General features: G+C 28.6%; 1 protein-coding gene across 1 annotated transcript; it reads right to left on the reverse strand.

Moving 5' to 3' along the window:
* Positions 1-9,257: 9,257 nt before the first annotated feature.
* On the reverse strand, positions 9,258-14,051 carry LOC114372174 (zinc finger CCCH domain-containing protein 14-like). Its single transcript, XM_028329615.1, has 3 exons — positions 13,776-14,051; positions 13,306-13,366; positions 9,258-10,195 (listed from the first exon to the last, which is right to left on the reverse strand). The coding sequence occupies exons 1-3, from the start codon at positions 13,843-13,845 to the stop codon at positions 9,433-9,435; spliced, it is 894 nt and encodes a 297-aa protein (XP_028185416.1). The 5' UTR covers positions 13,846-14,051; the 3' UTR covers positions 9,258-9,432.
* Between the last annotated feature and the right edge of the window lie 2,781 nt (positions 14,052-16,832).

Below are 16,832 nucleotides of genomic sequence, written 5' to 3' on the forward strand. Positions count from 1 at the left end.
GCATGTGTTAATTGATGTATGCTATTTCCATGTCTTATTTTCTTGTGGTACGTAACTTATTATTATTACTATTTAGCAGTTTTTTTTTACCTTAGTCTGTATATCGAACAAGATAAATTAAATATCTATTAATATAATTAAAATTTGTAATAAATAAATATTTTTAAATATATATTTGTGATATATAATTTAAAGTGTGATATAAGATTATTTTAAAGTTAAAATGAATATATAGTTAAAAAAAAAATCAAGTATATAAATGAAAAGAAATAGTTGAAGATTGTTGAGATAGAATTATTTTACCAATTGTGGAGGTAATATAGAAATACATTTTCCAAAGAAGAAAGAAAGAATCTTCGAAGGTTCTAAATTAATCTGTACGATCTCGAATATAAAAAAGAAAGAAAAAAATTAACTTAGGCTTATTAAAAAAGTTGGTTAGAATTTTTGAATTCTACTGATTTCATTTAAAATATTAAATTCTTTACTTAAATTATTCATCCTAAAACCTTAGTATCTTAATAAAAGAGTCATAAAAACAAATTCTCAATTAAGAGACTGCGTTGGATTAGGATTTCAAACAATTTTTTTTATAAAAAAATCTTATTGTATTTAATCATGATTTTTAAATAATATAAATAAGTCTTGCGATATTCACTTAGAAATTTTTAACAAATACAACAAAATCTCATAGTATTTAATTAAAAAATATAATTTAAAAAGTCTTATTATATTTAAAAATATACAAATTTTAATGGATTATTTTTTAAGATGAATTTCTATAAATTTCATTTGATTTTTTAGTATAAAACATTTATCAAACAATCTCACTCAAAGCATTGAGATTTTACTAGACTTCTTTTTTTTTACATTGGTTGGTAGACTTTCTTTTCTCTAGTTACATATATCTTCTTCTTTCTTCAATACTCAACACAAAAACGAGATGTACTCAATTAAAAGCGATATCGAACAACGGCAAAAAAATAATATTCTTCAAGATGTGTGTCATATATGTTTTTTTTATTCTTTTGGGAAAAAAAATGTCAAATATATTCCTCCTTTGTTTGCTTTCTAAATTAAATTAATGTTTATCTTATTTGTTAATGCTAATCATGTTTTTCTTATAGTGATTATCTCCATCACTTTTTTGACATAATATTTTCGTAACTATCCCCTTAATTTTGTTTTTTTCATAATTTAATAACCCTCCTACAAATTTTCCACCTCATCACTCCCTTTTGGTATATGCTTATCATTGCATATTATTTAAATATGTCATTGAATTTATCATGAAATGATTGTAGTAATTAAAAAAATCAAAAAATTAATGTATAATTTAAAATATATTATTGAAATTCAAAAGCAAAAATGAGAAGACATTATTGTAAAAAAAGTTAGTATGGGAGAAACTAAAGTTAGAAACAAATTACATATTAAAAGATTAAAAAAATTATATTGATTTTACTTTTTTTATCGAAACATCATCATTTCTTATTAATTTTTTCTCCAACTATTATGATTTTGAATGTATTTTTAAAAATTCAAATAGTCCTTTTAATTCCTTTAAATTATTATGATATAAATCTATTAAAGTCTAGACTATCATAAAAGTCTTAATTTGATAAATCATAACATTCCTATATAATCTTTAAAATCCTAATTGTAAAAGTGAAGTTCACTTTACAATGAGCTAAATCTCTAACAACTTATTTATCATTGGCTCAAAATCAAGTTTTTTTTTCTTAATTTTTTTAACCTCATTGATTTGAATTTATAAAAATTAAAATTATTATTTAAAAAATTAGCTTGCCAATAAACAAATCTGTCAAGAATTTAATGGTCATGTTTAATATAAAATAATTATACTCAGTCATCTAATCATAAATTATGATTAATATGATTTTAAAATAATTATTATAAAAATTAATAAATTTATCACACATAATAATTTGTTAATATATAATTTTTTTCTATCTATATATCAAACATGTAACTCACATTAAATTAAATTAATCTCATAAAATTATTTTAATTCAAAATATATTAAATCAAGTTGATCTATGTTGTCAATTCTCATTTCATCAACTATCCACATATTTTGTTTGGCCAACATTTAGGTGGCCAAACAATGGAACATGAAGTTGCACCTCATTGATCAACCTTTCAACACAATCCTAATCTACTTTTATCCCGTTTGTCAAGAGAACAAACATGTGAAGTGCACACAACCTTATATTCAAAAGCTATTTGACAAGAAATCCCCCACCATAGCAAAAAAATTGAACACAAAATTGAAAAGACACTCTAACATGTAACCACGATATTAGATATGGTGTCTCTTGTCCGTAATTACGTTGAAAGGGTATGCATTTATACTTTCTGTCCAAAAAGACATAAGTTAGTAAATTCATGTGAAGTAGGCCTTGCGTGTAAAAAAAAGCAATCATGAAACAATCATAAAATTATATACAAATATAATACAATGAGATTTCAACTTAGTTGTTGAAGTCATCATCATCAATACTATTGCACATCCTAAAAATATAAATGAACTCAAATCTTATGCATAATCACACTTTTAATATAAGCTATCAATGAGTCAAGTTATAACATATCTTAATTTTCAACTTCTTAGTGACTCTCACACTATAATACTTCACATTGTAATATTTCGTTCAACATCCTTGTTGATTAGAACCTTCCATCGGTCAAAAAATTTCGTAAGTAATTCTTTACAAGACTTTTATGTGTACTTTATTCTCACTCACATGTTTTTTGAAAAAAAATTTAAAAGATCACTCATCTCATAACTATTTTAAGTCAAGTATGTTTAACTGTGGAATTCTTATGTAATAGGTTACCGAAAAATAGATGCATCTTATTAGTATAGGTAGTATCAATTAATTTCTTTTATGTCATCCTCAACTGTACAGTCTCATACTTACACAACCCTTCAAATTCCTCTTTTTCTGATGTGATTCGTTAGAAATGTTACACAAATCATAAAACAATTGATCGTAACTATTATAATGATAAAGAAGATCTAACATAAACACCTAAATGTTAAGATATTATTGTTAACATAGATCAATATTAGGTATTTAAAATTATTAAATGATTATTGTATCAGTAATTTTTAGTGTTATCGATCTAATCAATCATAATATTAATTCCTGATTGTAAATTCAAAAGTTATAATTGGTAGAAGCCCACAGGCCATAAGAATATTGAAATAGAAATATTCTTTTTTATCAGTCAAAATAAAAATATTCTAACATTGTACGCTTGCTCCCGTGCCTGAATTTTGTTGAACAAAGTCACTAAATTGGGTTCATCATATATAGGGAGAACACTGTGTCAATTTTCACCTTTTACTAAAAAAAAAAATTATCGATAAATGTTAATTTTGATAGTAAAATAAATTAAACCTACAACATTTTCTTACTTCTCTCTTACTGCTCACCTTATATCTCCTTCTTACCAAATATTCCATGAGGACCGTTTACATTTTTACTGCGCTTTCTTGTAATAAGATTTAAATAAAATTCATCAAATAAAATATATTATTTAGCACTTATCGTATTTGAAAGCCAACTAAGGAGACATGGGACAGATTTCATATTATATGAAGCATCAATGCAATTATAAGGCAAGAATGTATCATCTTCTCTTGGTTGTGCTGCTGCCAAATGCCATGGCATGCAAGCTAATCATTCACTTAGGGAGCCAAATACATGTGCAAGAACATGAAGATTCCAAGCATCACTTAAAGATCCCATGAATTGTTTGCCTCCACCGATGACACAGCAAGCTATCATGGTTACGTGTTCTCACATCATATTCAACATTGCAAATTAATGAAGGTTACATATTTATTACATGGTTTGAAGAATTATATATGAAGAAAAATCGATGTCGTAAGGATTTTTTTTTCCACAATATATATATTATTAGTGCAAAGTTTTTATACTTTTTTTACTGCAGTTTTTGCAGTGCTATTGATGGCTTATTTTTGTTAAAGAAACTAGATTTTTTTTCTTGCACCTATCATAACTTCTTCTACATTCAACATAATTATTAAAATTCTAACCTTATTTTTGTTTATTCCTTCTTCTTTCCTTTGTTATTTTGTTTTTCTTCATACACCATTCATTTTTGTTTTACTTTGGCTGAGCTTCTCCATCTATATTATGGTTAGTTTGATCGAGATGCATTGTTGCGATAGTTCGTTCGCAGTTTGTAGTTGTCGCCGTGGTGGGTGCTGCGGTACAATGACGAAGGTAAGTTTTTTTCATTTGCAACTTTGATCTGCCGTAAAAAACATACGAAATTATAATTCATAAGAACCATACGAATTGTCAATCCGTATTAAAAAAAATTTAAAAATTTAAAAATTTATTTATAATGTTTTTTTTATAATTTTAGTTATATTTTTTAATATATTTGTATAAATAATATTACATTAAATAGTTTGTTCGAGTATATATATGCTTATCAATTTCAACATAATATATTAGTATATGCAGTAAAAAAAATAAAAAATTGTGTGATAGTATATGTTTAAAAATATATTTATTGATATATGCACATACTTATCTAGTGTAGAAGATTTTAAAATAAATTTCAACATGAATTTTTTTTAAAATAAATAGATTTATTTATAAATAATTAAAATTAATTATAAGTGATAACAATTCATATATTTTATTAAGAGATAAATTATTGTTATGTGTATATAAAGGTGAATTATTATATGTCAATCCGTATAGGCTGTACGTATGAAATTTCATTAGTTGTCATTAGTTTGTCATTGAATTTTTTTTAATGTTTTGTTAAGATAGATGAAGATGAGTGGATATATGAGAGCAAAATGTTTGAAGAAGTTAATATGAATGAAGAAAATGGAGAGGAACCTAGTGTGTTTGAAAATATTGTTTGCTCTGATGCCTTCAATACTTCTCAGGTATTGATATGATTTTGTATTTTGTTAAAGTAAGTAAATGAATGTCCCAAGAAGACTAAACATGTATTATCCCTTTTGTAGGTGTTTGTTACCTGTGAGAACGTATTACAATGAGCTCGTAATGTTGCATATGATATTGATTTTGTGACTGTGATAATGATGTCAAACACAGATACTGGAAAAAAGAGGAAGGATCTTATTTGTTTTAATTGGTTGTGAGATAAATGAAAAATATAAAGCATGCAAAAAAGATTTAATACGAACAGTGACTAACAATAAAAAATGTGGGTGTCCCTATAAGTTGTGAGAAAAACCAGTGTTGGAAAGTGAAGGGTGGATGATGAAGTTAATATGTGGGATTCATAATCATACATTGGCTAAGTCATTCGTTGGATATCCATATGTTGGTCGACTGACTAAAGATGAGAAAATTATTATTGATGTTATGACAAAGTCAATGGTCAAACCAAATATTATTCTGCTCACTTTAAAGGAGCACAATGCCAACAATTGTACAATAATGAAGCAAGTATACAATGGAAGATGCATAGTGTTCTTCTATAAGAGACAATAATAGTAAAATGTAACAACTAATGAAGTTTCTTGAATGTGATCAATATATTTATTGGCATAGATTGAAGGATGAACATGTTGTACATGATATATTTTGGACACATCCAAATGCAATGAGATTAAACAATGTTTGTAACTTGGTATTTTTCATAGATAGTACCTACAAAACAAATAGATACAAGTTGTCTTTACTTGACAATCCCAACTTTCATATTACATACAAATATCCTGTAATACTCAGTCAATCCCAACTTTCATCATCGTTGTCCACCACCATTTCTATCTTGTGTATCACTCCTTTGTTTGGATCAAACATAAATATTTCCTTGCTTAGTGACACCTCTGGCTAATCTTAGACAGTGCTCACTCAGAGTGTGTGCATTAATTCCAGGCTATGTTATCTTTTGGCAAACGACCTACAACATTGACAACAACGTCAATAATAAATATTGGAAGCATGTAAGAAAAAATCAGTACTTTATACCACTGCATGTCAAGGCATGTCTGCATTAGCAGGTGCAAGTGCAGGTGGTTGTAGCATAGTTGCTAAGTGAATGGGCAACATATGTGGATTTGGTATAATATATGTATCGTTATGCACCATGAGTGGATGTCTAGGAGGCTCCCTAAGTTTTAGCGAACTCATGAATGGGTGAGATATTCAATAAAACCATTCCATGTAGTTTGCTGCACATTGACCAGGAGAGCTACAAATCTGTCTAACTGGTGCAAGGTATTTAGAAAATTGAAGACATTTATCGTCATTTTCCTCTATGGATAGAGATGGAGCAGTAGGGAGTGGAGGAATGGTCTGAACATAATCAAATTGTCGTACTACCCTCTCTAGTTGGTGTCTAACAATAAATGAACCTCATATGATATGTCTAGAAAATAATGAAATGAGCTCAAATTTTCTAAATGCACGGTGGTCACCATAAGGAATCTAGCACACAAGCATCTGGCATCAACCTATCTAAGCGCTTATGATAGGTCGTCACTGGTGATGCCTTCTCACACTTCTAGCGGCAAGCACATGATTTTCTCTCATGGTAATCCTCATCAATAATAGTAGACATAATTGTAGGGAAATGCTCGTAAATCCAAGACTGCGCACATTAAAAAAAACAATAAACAATTCTAATTAATAGTACATTTAAAGTTTAAAACATATAATAATGATAAAAATCATTATAATTACCTGCAAAAAAGTGATATATCCTGCAAGATGTTTTGTGCCAGCTTTGGATTCAATATTCAGATTGTCATACATATGGATTAGTGCAACCGATTACTATGAATAGCCTTCAGATTGGCTGAGGTCACGAAATGCATCAAAGAATATCGCACTGATGTGTGTGGAAATCTTGTTAACAAATAGTGTGCAACCTACTAGATGCAATAAATATGCTCGAGCTGCTAGGGTCCACTATCTTATGTCACATTTGTTACGGTAAACGTCTTGCAATTAGGCTAAGTGAACATATGCCCCTCTACATTGCTCAGTCTCATCTTTTGCTTATTGTCTATTGACTTCAAGCAACTCAACTAACAAGTCAACAACTTCCTCTTCATCAATAGCATCAAATGTATGGAAGACACCTGTAATAAGGATGCCACATCATCCAGGGTTATAGTCAATTCTCCTATTGGTAAATGGAAACTACTCGTTTCCTTGTGGTACCTCTTCACAAAAGAAAATAAAAGTCCTTTGTCATCTGTCTCTAACGCACATGTAATTAGAGAACTTAATCATGTAGCAGTCATTATGCCTTCAATCTCATGTGCAGGTCTTCCAAATTTCTCCACCTTCCTCCCACGAGAGGCCAACTTTAACTAAGTATGTTCCTACAAAAATTAAAATTAATTAGGAAAATTAAAATGATAAATAACTATTTTAATATGTTATAATTAACCAAATAACTATCTTTCCTGCCCAAACTCTGGCTACCATATAATCAGCATATGACGTCAACACTGATGCATCTTGGGGTCTGTCTAGAAAACCCTCTGTATCAACACCTACATGATCCATAACTGACTCATGAGGCTCCTCATGAACCTTGTCAGCAACATGATCCACATGGTCAATATCCTAGTAACAACTGCAATTGTTCGTTGTCTACGTGCCGATGTTGTCGGCCTTCGACGTTGAGGAGTTTCTTTCTCATCACCGGTAACCTATCTACCTAAGACTCTTCCTAAAACTCTATCTAAAGTCCGACGCAATCCTTTAGTTTTAACCATAATCTACAAATTTATACATTAATTTCAATTAATGTCATCGTTCAAATAATAGTTGAGTTTCATATCTCATAACAAAAATATTTTCATTCTATTAGTCAAAAACTAAATAACAAAGTAACTAATAAATCTCTTAAAATCCTATTGCATTATTAAGTGTAATATATTTTAACAAATGTAATAAAAAAATTCAAATTAATATTAAATAATTAATCTACCAAACTAAAATATATCATCAAAATCAAACTACAATTTTATTTTAAATATTTTATAAATTATTGTTTCAAAATTCATAAATAAGTATTTAATTATTTCATAAATCAATATACAAATTCATTTTTTTAATTTTTATATTTCAAATCAGTATTTCATGCAAACTAAAATATATGATCAAAATCAAAGTATAATTTTATTTTTAATTTTTAATAAATTACTATTTCAATAATTTATAAATAACTATTTTAATACTTTTATATATTTATAAATGAATGAAGAAATTCATTTATATATTTTTTATACTTCAAATCACCATTTATACAAAGATTTTTTTTAATTATATTTTTTTATTCATTATACACAAACTTAATAACTTATTTAAAAAAAATAGAATCAGTTTCACTTGAGCAAACATAATGTGTTATTATGCCAAAATTATTGGACATGGGTTAATTAATAAAAAAAACTATAAATTGTTAAAGAATCAATTTATTTTTTGATACAGAAATAATAATCATATTTAATCTTTAAGTATTTAGTAACCTTAAATATAATAATATTAATAAAAAATACTTGTAATTGTTTAATTTATCAGCAAAACTATATTTACAAATAAATATTTTTATTGTATGCACGAATATATCATGTGAATGCATTAAGTACATTTTTTATGTATTTTAAATTACTTTAAGAAATCATGTTTGATATTAAGCATTTAATGAGTTTTTATAATAAATAATTTTTTATATTCTTAACTAAAACAATTCTTTGAGAATGAGATTTCTCAAAATCTGATCCCTTTAGATTTTTTTAAAAAAGTTATCTAAAACAAAAAGAAAATTAAAAAAATATATATTTGGTTATTTAACTGTATTGAACAGCCAATAATATTCACACAAAAAAATTAAGCATTTAAGTATTTAGTATTTAATGACTTTTACTTTTAATATATAAGATAAATATTTTAAAAAAACATTTATTTATTTCCATTATGCGTTCATGGGTACAAAATAAAAAAAAAAAAACACTTAGGCGATGTTTGATACAAGAAAACATTTTAACATCTCTAACAAAGTAACAAGGGAATAAAAGTTTCCTGTGAGTAATAGGTAGACATAAAATTTTCTCTTGATATTTGATTGTAAAGTTATTAAACTTTTAAAAAAAATTACTGGCTGTAAAAATATTGTTTTAAAGAAATTTAAATAAGCAAATATATTTTATAAAATAGTAGAATGAGGAAGGCTGTTGACGGCGAGAGGGAGAAAGTGACAATAGGAAATTTCAAATTTGAATGTGCGTTGAATTTTAGAAGCTGAGCTAAGACTCACCATTAGTTCAGTTATCATGTAGCAAATTAGAAGCTGTTTGATAAAAAAATTGAAAAACTAGAAAATTCTGCACAATTCAAACCTCGCTAAAACAAAATTATAACGCTATCACATTCCAGACTTGCGCAATTCATCATTTCCATGTGCGAAGTGACACCTTTCCCCAAAAGTGCAGGAACCTTTAGCAAAGTTTTCACACAGCTTAGTCTTGAAGTTGCTTGCAGGGGCAGAATTCTGCGAAGTAAAGCTTTTCATTGGAGGCCCAGAGGCAGAACTAACATTTAGAATAACTTCGTGAACCATGGCACTGGCTTGTTTGATCTGATCAAAACTGCCTTCAAGCTCGATGTTTCTAAGGTTAGGATCCGTGTCATGATCCCTTATGGAAAGTTTAGCTCCTGTTACACGACATATTTGCTTCGAGTTGACACCATTTTTTCCAATGACAGCTCCAGCTAGGGAAGCATTGATACTGATTTTTGCAGTAGCCGAGGCTCCAAAGCTGGCAGCAGCTCCATGAGCTGGATGTGGGGGCTCAACTCGCCCACCTACCCTGCTGCTTGGCATCTGTCCCATAACACGGGGATCTTCATATGATGGGGCTGTAGGCCTGCCAAGCTCCCACTCACCATGGGCAAAGTGACATTTGTCACCAAATTTGCAACCTTCGGCTGTGTTAAACTTGTTGCACAATCGAGTTTTAACAACTGGAGGAGAAGACCCATCTGGGAAGGATGGTGGAACAGGGTTTCTACCAACTTGAGGAATAACAGGATTGCTACCAACATTGATCAGCTGAGAGACAGCTTTGAATCCACCTGGAACATAATGCAGGAAGTGGCATCCTTCACCAAATGGACAGCCAGAGGTGCTGCATAATAAATGAAAACAGATGACATAAGACTAACATATAACCAACTAATAAGATTCCAAAAACTATACAGATAGGATTCACTTAAAACTTATCAAATCACAATGATTGATGACCAAAGTAACAAACAATACTGAATACCCAATGACAAAATAAAAATGGGTCCAGACCTATACAGTATATCACAAATAAGATGGCACACTTGGAAGTTCAAGTATTCTAATGATGAAATAAGAGAATAGTGCATGGCTACACAATAAATTGATAATTAAGTACAAATAACTAAAATGGAGAAATTCGAGCACCTCTTATATGAAGAGAAAATATGAAACAGATTCCAGCATGGTATGTTTAATTCACAATAATAGAGAAACCATAAATCATCTTCAAGCCTAAAATAATACTGCTCAGTATTCAGCAGCAAAGCAACAATGCTCAATCTGATTTCTCATAAAAGAAGCAGAAAACATAGAGAGGCTACAAACATCAAATTGCTAAATACAAGTACATTAATAATACACATTAACAATTCTAAAAAAAAAAACCAACAGAAGATAATGGAAAATCAAATATCCATACAACACAGTCAAGTATATTTGATAAAAATATCCCAAGTCATAGCCTAATTCTGTTTCCTTCTTTGCAAGTAATTTTCACTTGCATCCCTTTTACTATGTAACTTGGGAAAAAAGCCATATGACTATGATACTATCTGATATTCCTTCAACATAAATTCATTCAGCCTGTTCCCTCCAGATTCAGCAACAAAAAAAACCAGCAGCAGCAAAAAAAGCCTGGTCACTCCAGACTGCCTTAGGAGCAACAGTTCAGAAATGAGAGAGGAAGTAGTTATCAATCCTAGATAGTGGCACATAACGGCTGACCCCAAAAACACAATGGCAGTATAGCACATTGCCAGATGAATGCTATTTTTAATTCTTTTTATACAGTTTATATAATTCATACTAAATACATAAAAATGCTAAAAAATTGAAATGTTAAACAAAAAAAAGTTATACGTCTTATCTCTTAAGCAAACATACAAGTAGATAGTGACAAAGGATGGCATGGCTAACCAAAGAGATGGAGAAAAAAGGAGTGAATAAGTTTGGGTCTTTAGCAGTAGATGACCAAAAAACAGACCTCAGAGACTCAGACTAGAGAGACAATAAACAGAGACAGACTGATGGAACAAAGAGAGAAAAAAACTCATGAATAAAGTGACAAAAAACACAGAAAACATAGATTAATGAGAATACAAGAACCATGAGAGACAGAATTACAAGAGAAAATTGAATTTAAAAAAAAGGGGAAAATGAAAACAAGAGAGAAATAAAAAAATCACTAAATGGGTTGCCAGAGAGAGATTGGAGGGTCACATAATGGTCGCAGGAGGGTGCACAAGGGTCATGCGGTAGTTGCAAGGTAGGAGAGGAGATAAGTGAGGTATATGAACTTTGACAGGGTTTTCTATAAGCTGAAACCCTTTTTTACCCAAAATCAACTCCATAAAAACACCCCTCTTAATGTTAATTATTGGAGAGTATTCACAAGATTTTGGACACCATCAGCATAGTGGTGATAGAGCACCGCAGAAATAATTTCCCTCCTTCCTATTTCTCCTCTCAAACAAATGGCAGATATTTGATATTTCTATCCTATCTCCCTCCTTATTTCCTTCCACTCCATTTCCACCCAAACAAATAGAGGGTTAGAGATCACACTCCCAAATCCCAATGTTAACATTACCAGAAATCAAATACAATAGTAAACTATCGAGGGAAGCAAGGGCTGTAACTTGTGAGACACAGTTATCAAACACTCACAGAACGCATTTGTCTTCTAAAGCAGAAAGCAACAACACAATTTCTAATTCTTCCATAAAAACTAATACCAGCACAATTTCATCAGAAATCCAAATATAATCACCAGAATAAATCAGGAATGACAATAAATTTGAACAGAAATCCAAATGTGTGAATCATTGCAAATCAGCAGCTCCCTCAATGTATAGTAATTGTCAGAATAATGTGCAAATCGGTAGTGATAAAAATAAATGATCAATTACTAAATGTTCAAGGATGACCCACTTTATTATCAAAGGCTTTTATCAATTCAGACTCAAACTATAGAAAACATTAACGGAAAAACCATCAGGAACAAACTCATAACCTCTCCATGTTTCAAGTCAGAGAGATACCCAAAGCAAGGGAAGACAGCAAAGTCAAGTCAAAACTTGTGCCAGAAAACACAGGTTTAATCCTAATATTCTACAAGCGTTCGTAAAAGGTCTACTTTTATAAAGGAAACAGAAACAGAATATGTATTGTAAAAGGAACTGAAAACATATGTTAAGCTCCAATCAGCAGAGGCCACTTTCTAGCACAGAAGGGTGAAAGAGATTGCAAATTATCAACATAAAATTCAGCATCAGCATAGCATGGCCTTGCCCACCATCAAGCAGGAGAAGGATGTCAAAACTTCTACATAACTTAGTAGCAATCAGGATGACAAAAATACAAAACAAATCATAATAGTCAACTGTACATTGTATATATCAGCTAATCATTATAATCAACATAAGCAACAACATTATTATCATTATATCATAGAGATCATTTAAACACTAGATAATTTCCCCAGTTCAACACACAAATCAGAATGAAGTATGTTGTGAATGCTTTCAAGCATCATTCGACTTATCATTTAGTCTATTGATAGAAATAGAACATGTCTTAAGCCATGTACTGCTCTAGTCATTTCAGAGATCTGTATCAGACCTCTTGCAAAGATTGTAGAAAATTGTATACAACCAAGTATGTAGATCAAGTTATGCGTCCCATAGAACTGCTTTCATTTATATATAGCCCAGGAAGCACTTATAGAAGTGATGATTCTTGAGAATCAACAATTTTCTGTTCATAGTCTTGTTATCGTAATTAGAAGTAGAACCTGTATCACAGCTTTAACTACCCAATTCATTAGTCAAATCATATGGATTAAGCTTGCAGAGATTGTGTATTGAAATTTTTGTAAAAATTAGAAAACTTATACATATATCATGATCAAAGAGCATTAGATTTTATTTTAGATAAGTTAAAGATTTGAACCTGAAAAACTTTGTGCATGGCTTCGATTTGCTTCCTAAACCAGTTGGAAAGGAGTCCATTTCTGTTACAGAACATTAATTAAGTCCTCTCAGTTAAAATTTCATTGATCTTTTTATGATTCAACTTGGATAAGATCCAACAACCATTTCTTGTTATTATTTGACCAACATTAAGCCCATTTTTTCAGAGCAAGTTGCACGAGATAAAAAAGATAATGACAGAACGTAAATTTTAAGATATTATTGTCTAAAAGTGAAATATTGAAACAGTGTGTCTAATTGGTAGAAGAGAACATGAAATATAGGCCTAGCGTTTTTCTTGGTCTATTGATTGGGAGCTTAGAAGTAACAGTTGACGAGGGGAAAGTAACATAGAAAAGTAAAAGCAGATTGGAACAGTAATAGCTGATAGCATGTAAGAAAATAGTAAAGAGATAGCTAGCTGAAAAAGAGTGAAGAGTAAAGACAAACCAGGCCTCGATTTCTTGGCGCCGCCATTGAAATTGAAGGCAGCTTCATGCCTTCCCCTCTTGCGATCCATCGCAGCGACAACAATAGATCCACAAACCAAAACCCTAACCCTAACCCTAACCCTAAAAGCCCAACAGACAGAGTGAACGTAGCGTAACGGAACGTAGCGTAACGGAACGTAGCTCTCTTGTCTTACATCATCCAGTCAGTCAGTCACTATATATGTGTGGGAGGCGACCGACCTTCCCCAGCTTAGATCTATGGACGTCATACCCTATCTATCTATCTCATTCTTTATCTTGCATATTTTCTTATTTTTACGCTCCGCTTACGCAAATTTTTTGAGTAAAATAAAGAAATAAAAATAACATTATTTGGATGGATATAAATAGGAAAGAAAATAAAAATTATCCTTATTTATTTTAATGAATGAAAAGTAGATAAAAGTATAAATATTTTTATAATAATTAAAAAAGGCTCATTTTTTCTTAACATGAAATTATTTGATTATTTTAAAAAATAATAACTCTAATAAATTAAAATAAAAAGTGAAAAGAAAAATCATCACTCACTCCCCATTGGCCCATTTCATACCAACTTGTAATGGGTCTTGAAGAATATTTTTCTTAGTACTACTAAAAAATAGGTATTTTATCTTCTAAAATACTTTTTTGAGAATAATTTTTATGATATATTTTATTATTTTTTTCCATCCACATTAGTAATAAGTATTCATTTCTAATTATATTTTTTGAATGTATATAATTTAAACTCCAGATTTTATTTAACTGGTTCAAATTTAATATCACGACTAATGATTTATTAGTATTTTATTATTATTTTTTAGATACTTAGGAAAGTGTATTCAATTAAGATTTCAAATAATTTTTAAAAAAAGTTATGAAATATTTAATCAAGATTTTAAAATAATACAAATAAGGAAGTATATTGGATTAAGATTTTAAAATATTATTTTAATGTAAAAAGTCTTGTACATTTTAAAGATTATGTAAGAAAATTATAACTTATCATATTTCTTTACAATATTTTTATGATGGTTTAGATTTTAATGGATTTATATCATAAGAAGTTAAAGAGATACAAATAGACTTTATAAATTTATAAGATTTGAAAGTATTTTGTGAATTTTTAAAAATATATTCAAAATTATAAGAGTTAGTAAAAAAATAATAAGAAATGACAAGGTTTGAAAATAAAAGGTAAAACAAATATGTATTTTTTAATCTTTTAATGGTTGTATTGATTCTTGTTTTATGTCCTCCTATACTAACATTTATTGCAATAACATTTTATCATTTTTACTTTTGGATTTGAACAATAGATTTAAGATTATACGTTGATTTCTCTTAAAATCACTACAATTATTTTATGATAAATCTAATTATATGTTTAAATGAGATACAATAATAAACATATACTATAAGGGAGTGGTGAGAGTGAAAAATTGACGGAAGGGTCATTGAGTTATGTAAATGTCGAAATTAAGGATGACAAATACGAAAACATTGCATCGAAGAGGTGATGAACATAAACAGTATTAAAAAAACATGATTAGTTTATCACATAAGACAAACATTCATTTAATTCATAAAACAAATGAAAAAGTACAAAAGGAAGAAGTATATTTAATATTTTTTATTACAAAAGAATAAAATAAATATATATGACACATGCATCTTGAAGAATATTAAGGAGAGAAAAAGATAAGTGTGATGAGAGAAAATAAATTATAGTAAGAAAAAGAAAGAATAAAGTCTAGAAAAATCTCAAGGGTTTGAGTGAGATTGTCCGATATATGTTTTATACCAAAATATCTTATGAAATCCATAAAAATTATTCTTAAAGAATAATCCATTGAAATTTGAATATTTTTAATACTGGATTTTTTTTATAAGTTGTAAAAAAAAATCTAATTGAATATCACCGAATTTTGTTGTTTTTCTTAAAAAATCTCAAAAGCCTTAATTGAATACTAGAAGACTTATTTAATTTATAATATTTAAAAATCTTGATTGAATATCACAAGATTTTTTTTTTTATAAAAAGTATTTTAAAATCCTTTAAAATCCTAATCTAATACACCCCTTAAGTCTTGTGGTATTTAATAAAGAGTATTAGAGTTTTTTTAACGAATTCAACAAAATATGTTGGTATTCAATTAAGATTTTTACAACTTTTAAAAAAAAATCTTTTGGTATTCAAAAGTATACAAATTTCAATGAATTATGTTTTAGGATGAATTTTAATGGATTTCATAAGATTTTTTAGTAAAAAAAATACACATCAAATAATCTTAGTCAAACCCTTGAGATTTCATGAAATTTTCTTTCTTTCTTTTTATGTCAATCAACATGTTTTTTTTTATCATGCATAATCCCTTGTTTTTTTTGTTGAAAGCAATAAACATTTATAATTTTTTTATTCTTTCGACAAATGAATAACATGCATTGGAAGGTGTGATATGAGAGATCTTGCCAATTACCTTAATGTACAATTAAGACATATTGATTACATGTTTATACATATAAATGAACATAAAAAATATATAATTTTAATGAACATGAAAAGTTGACTTATGTTAAGTGAATAAATATATAAATGAGATTTAAAACAATTGAACATATTTTTTGTTTGATGAAATCATTATTGTGAAAATGATTACAAATATCCATATTACAAGTAGACAGTGTATAATTCTTGTAAAATTAACATGATTGATGGTTGAAGGAAATTGAGTCAATTATGTTTGTAAATATGTTGGGAGAAAACTTATTTGTTACTTAACATGTTTAAGATTTTTTATATATATATAATGTGTTTTATTTAAAGTGCTAAATAGAAACAATTCATAGATCTTTATCAATATTTTTGAATATTTTTAAAATTCATGAAATCTTTTAAAATCTTTAAAAATTCATAATATCATTCCAAATCATATAAATTCGTATTTTATAAATCCATTAAAATCTAAATTACAAAATCCTAATCATAAAAGTTAAAAAAAATCTTAAAAATCACTGTACTGTTAGACAATCT

Source organism: Glycine soja, chromosome 10, assembly GCF_004193775.1.
Source record: "Glycine soja cultivar W05 chromosome 10, ASM419377v2, whole genome shotgun sequence".
Lineage (NCBI taxonomy): Eukaryota > Viridiplantae > Streptophyta > Magnoliopsida > Fabales > Fabaceae > Glycine > Glycine soja.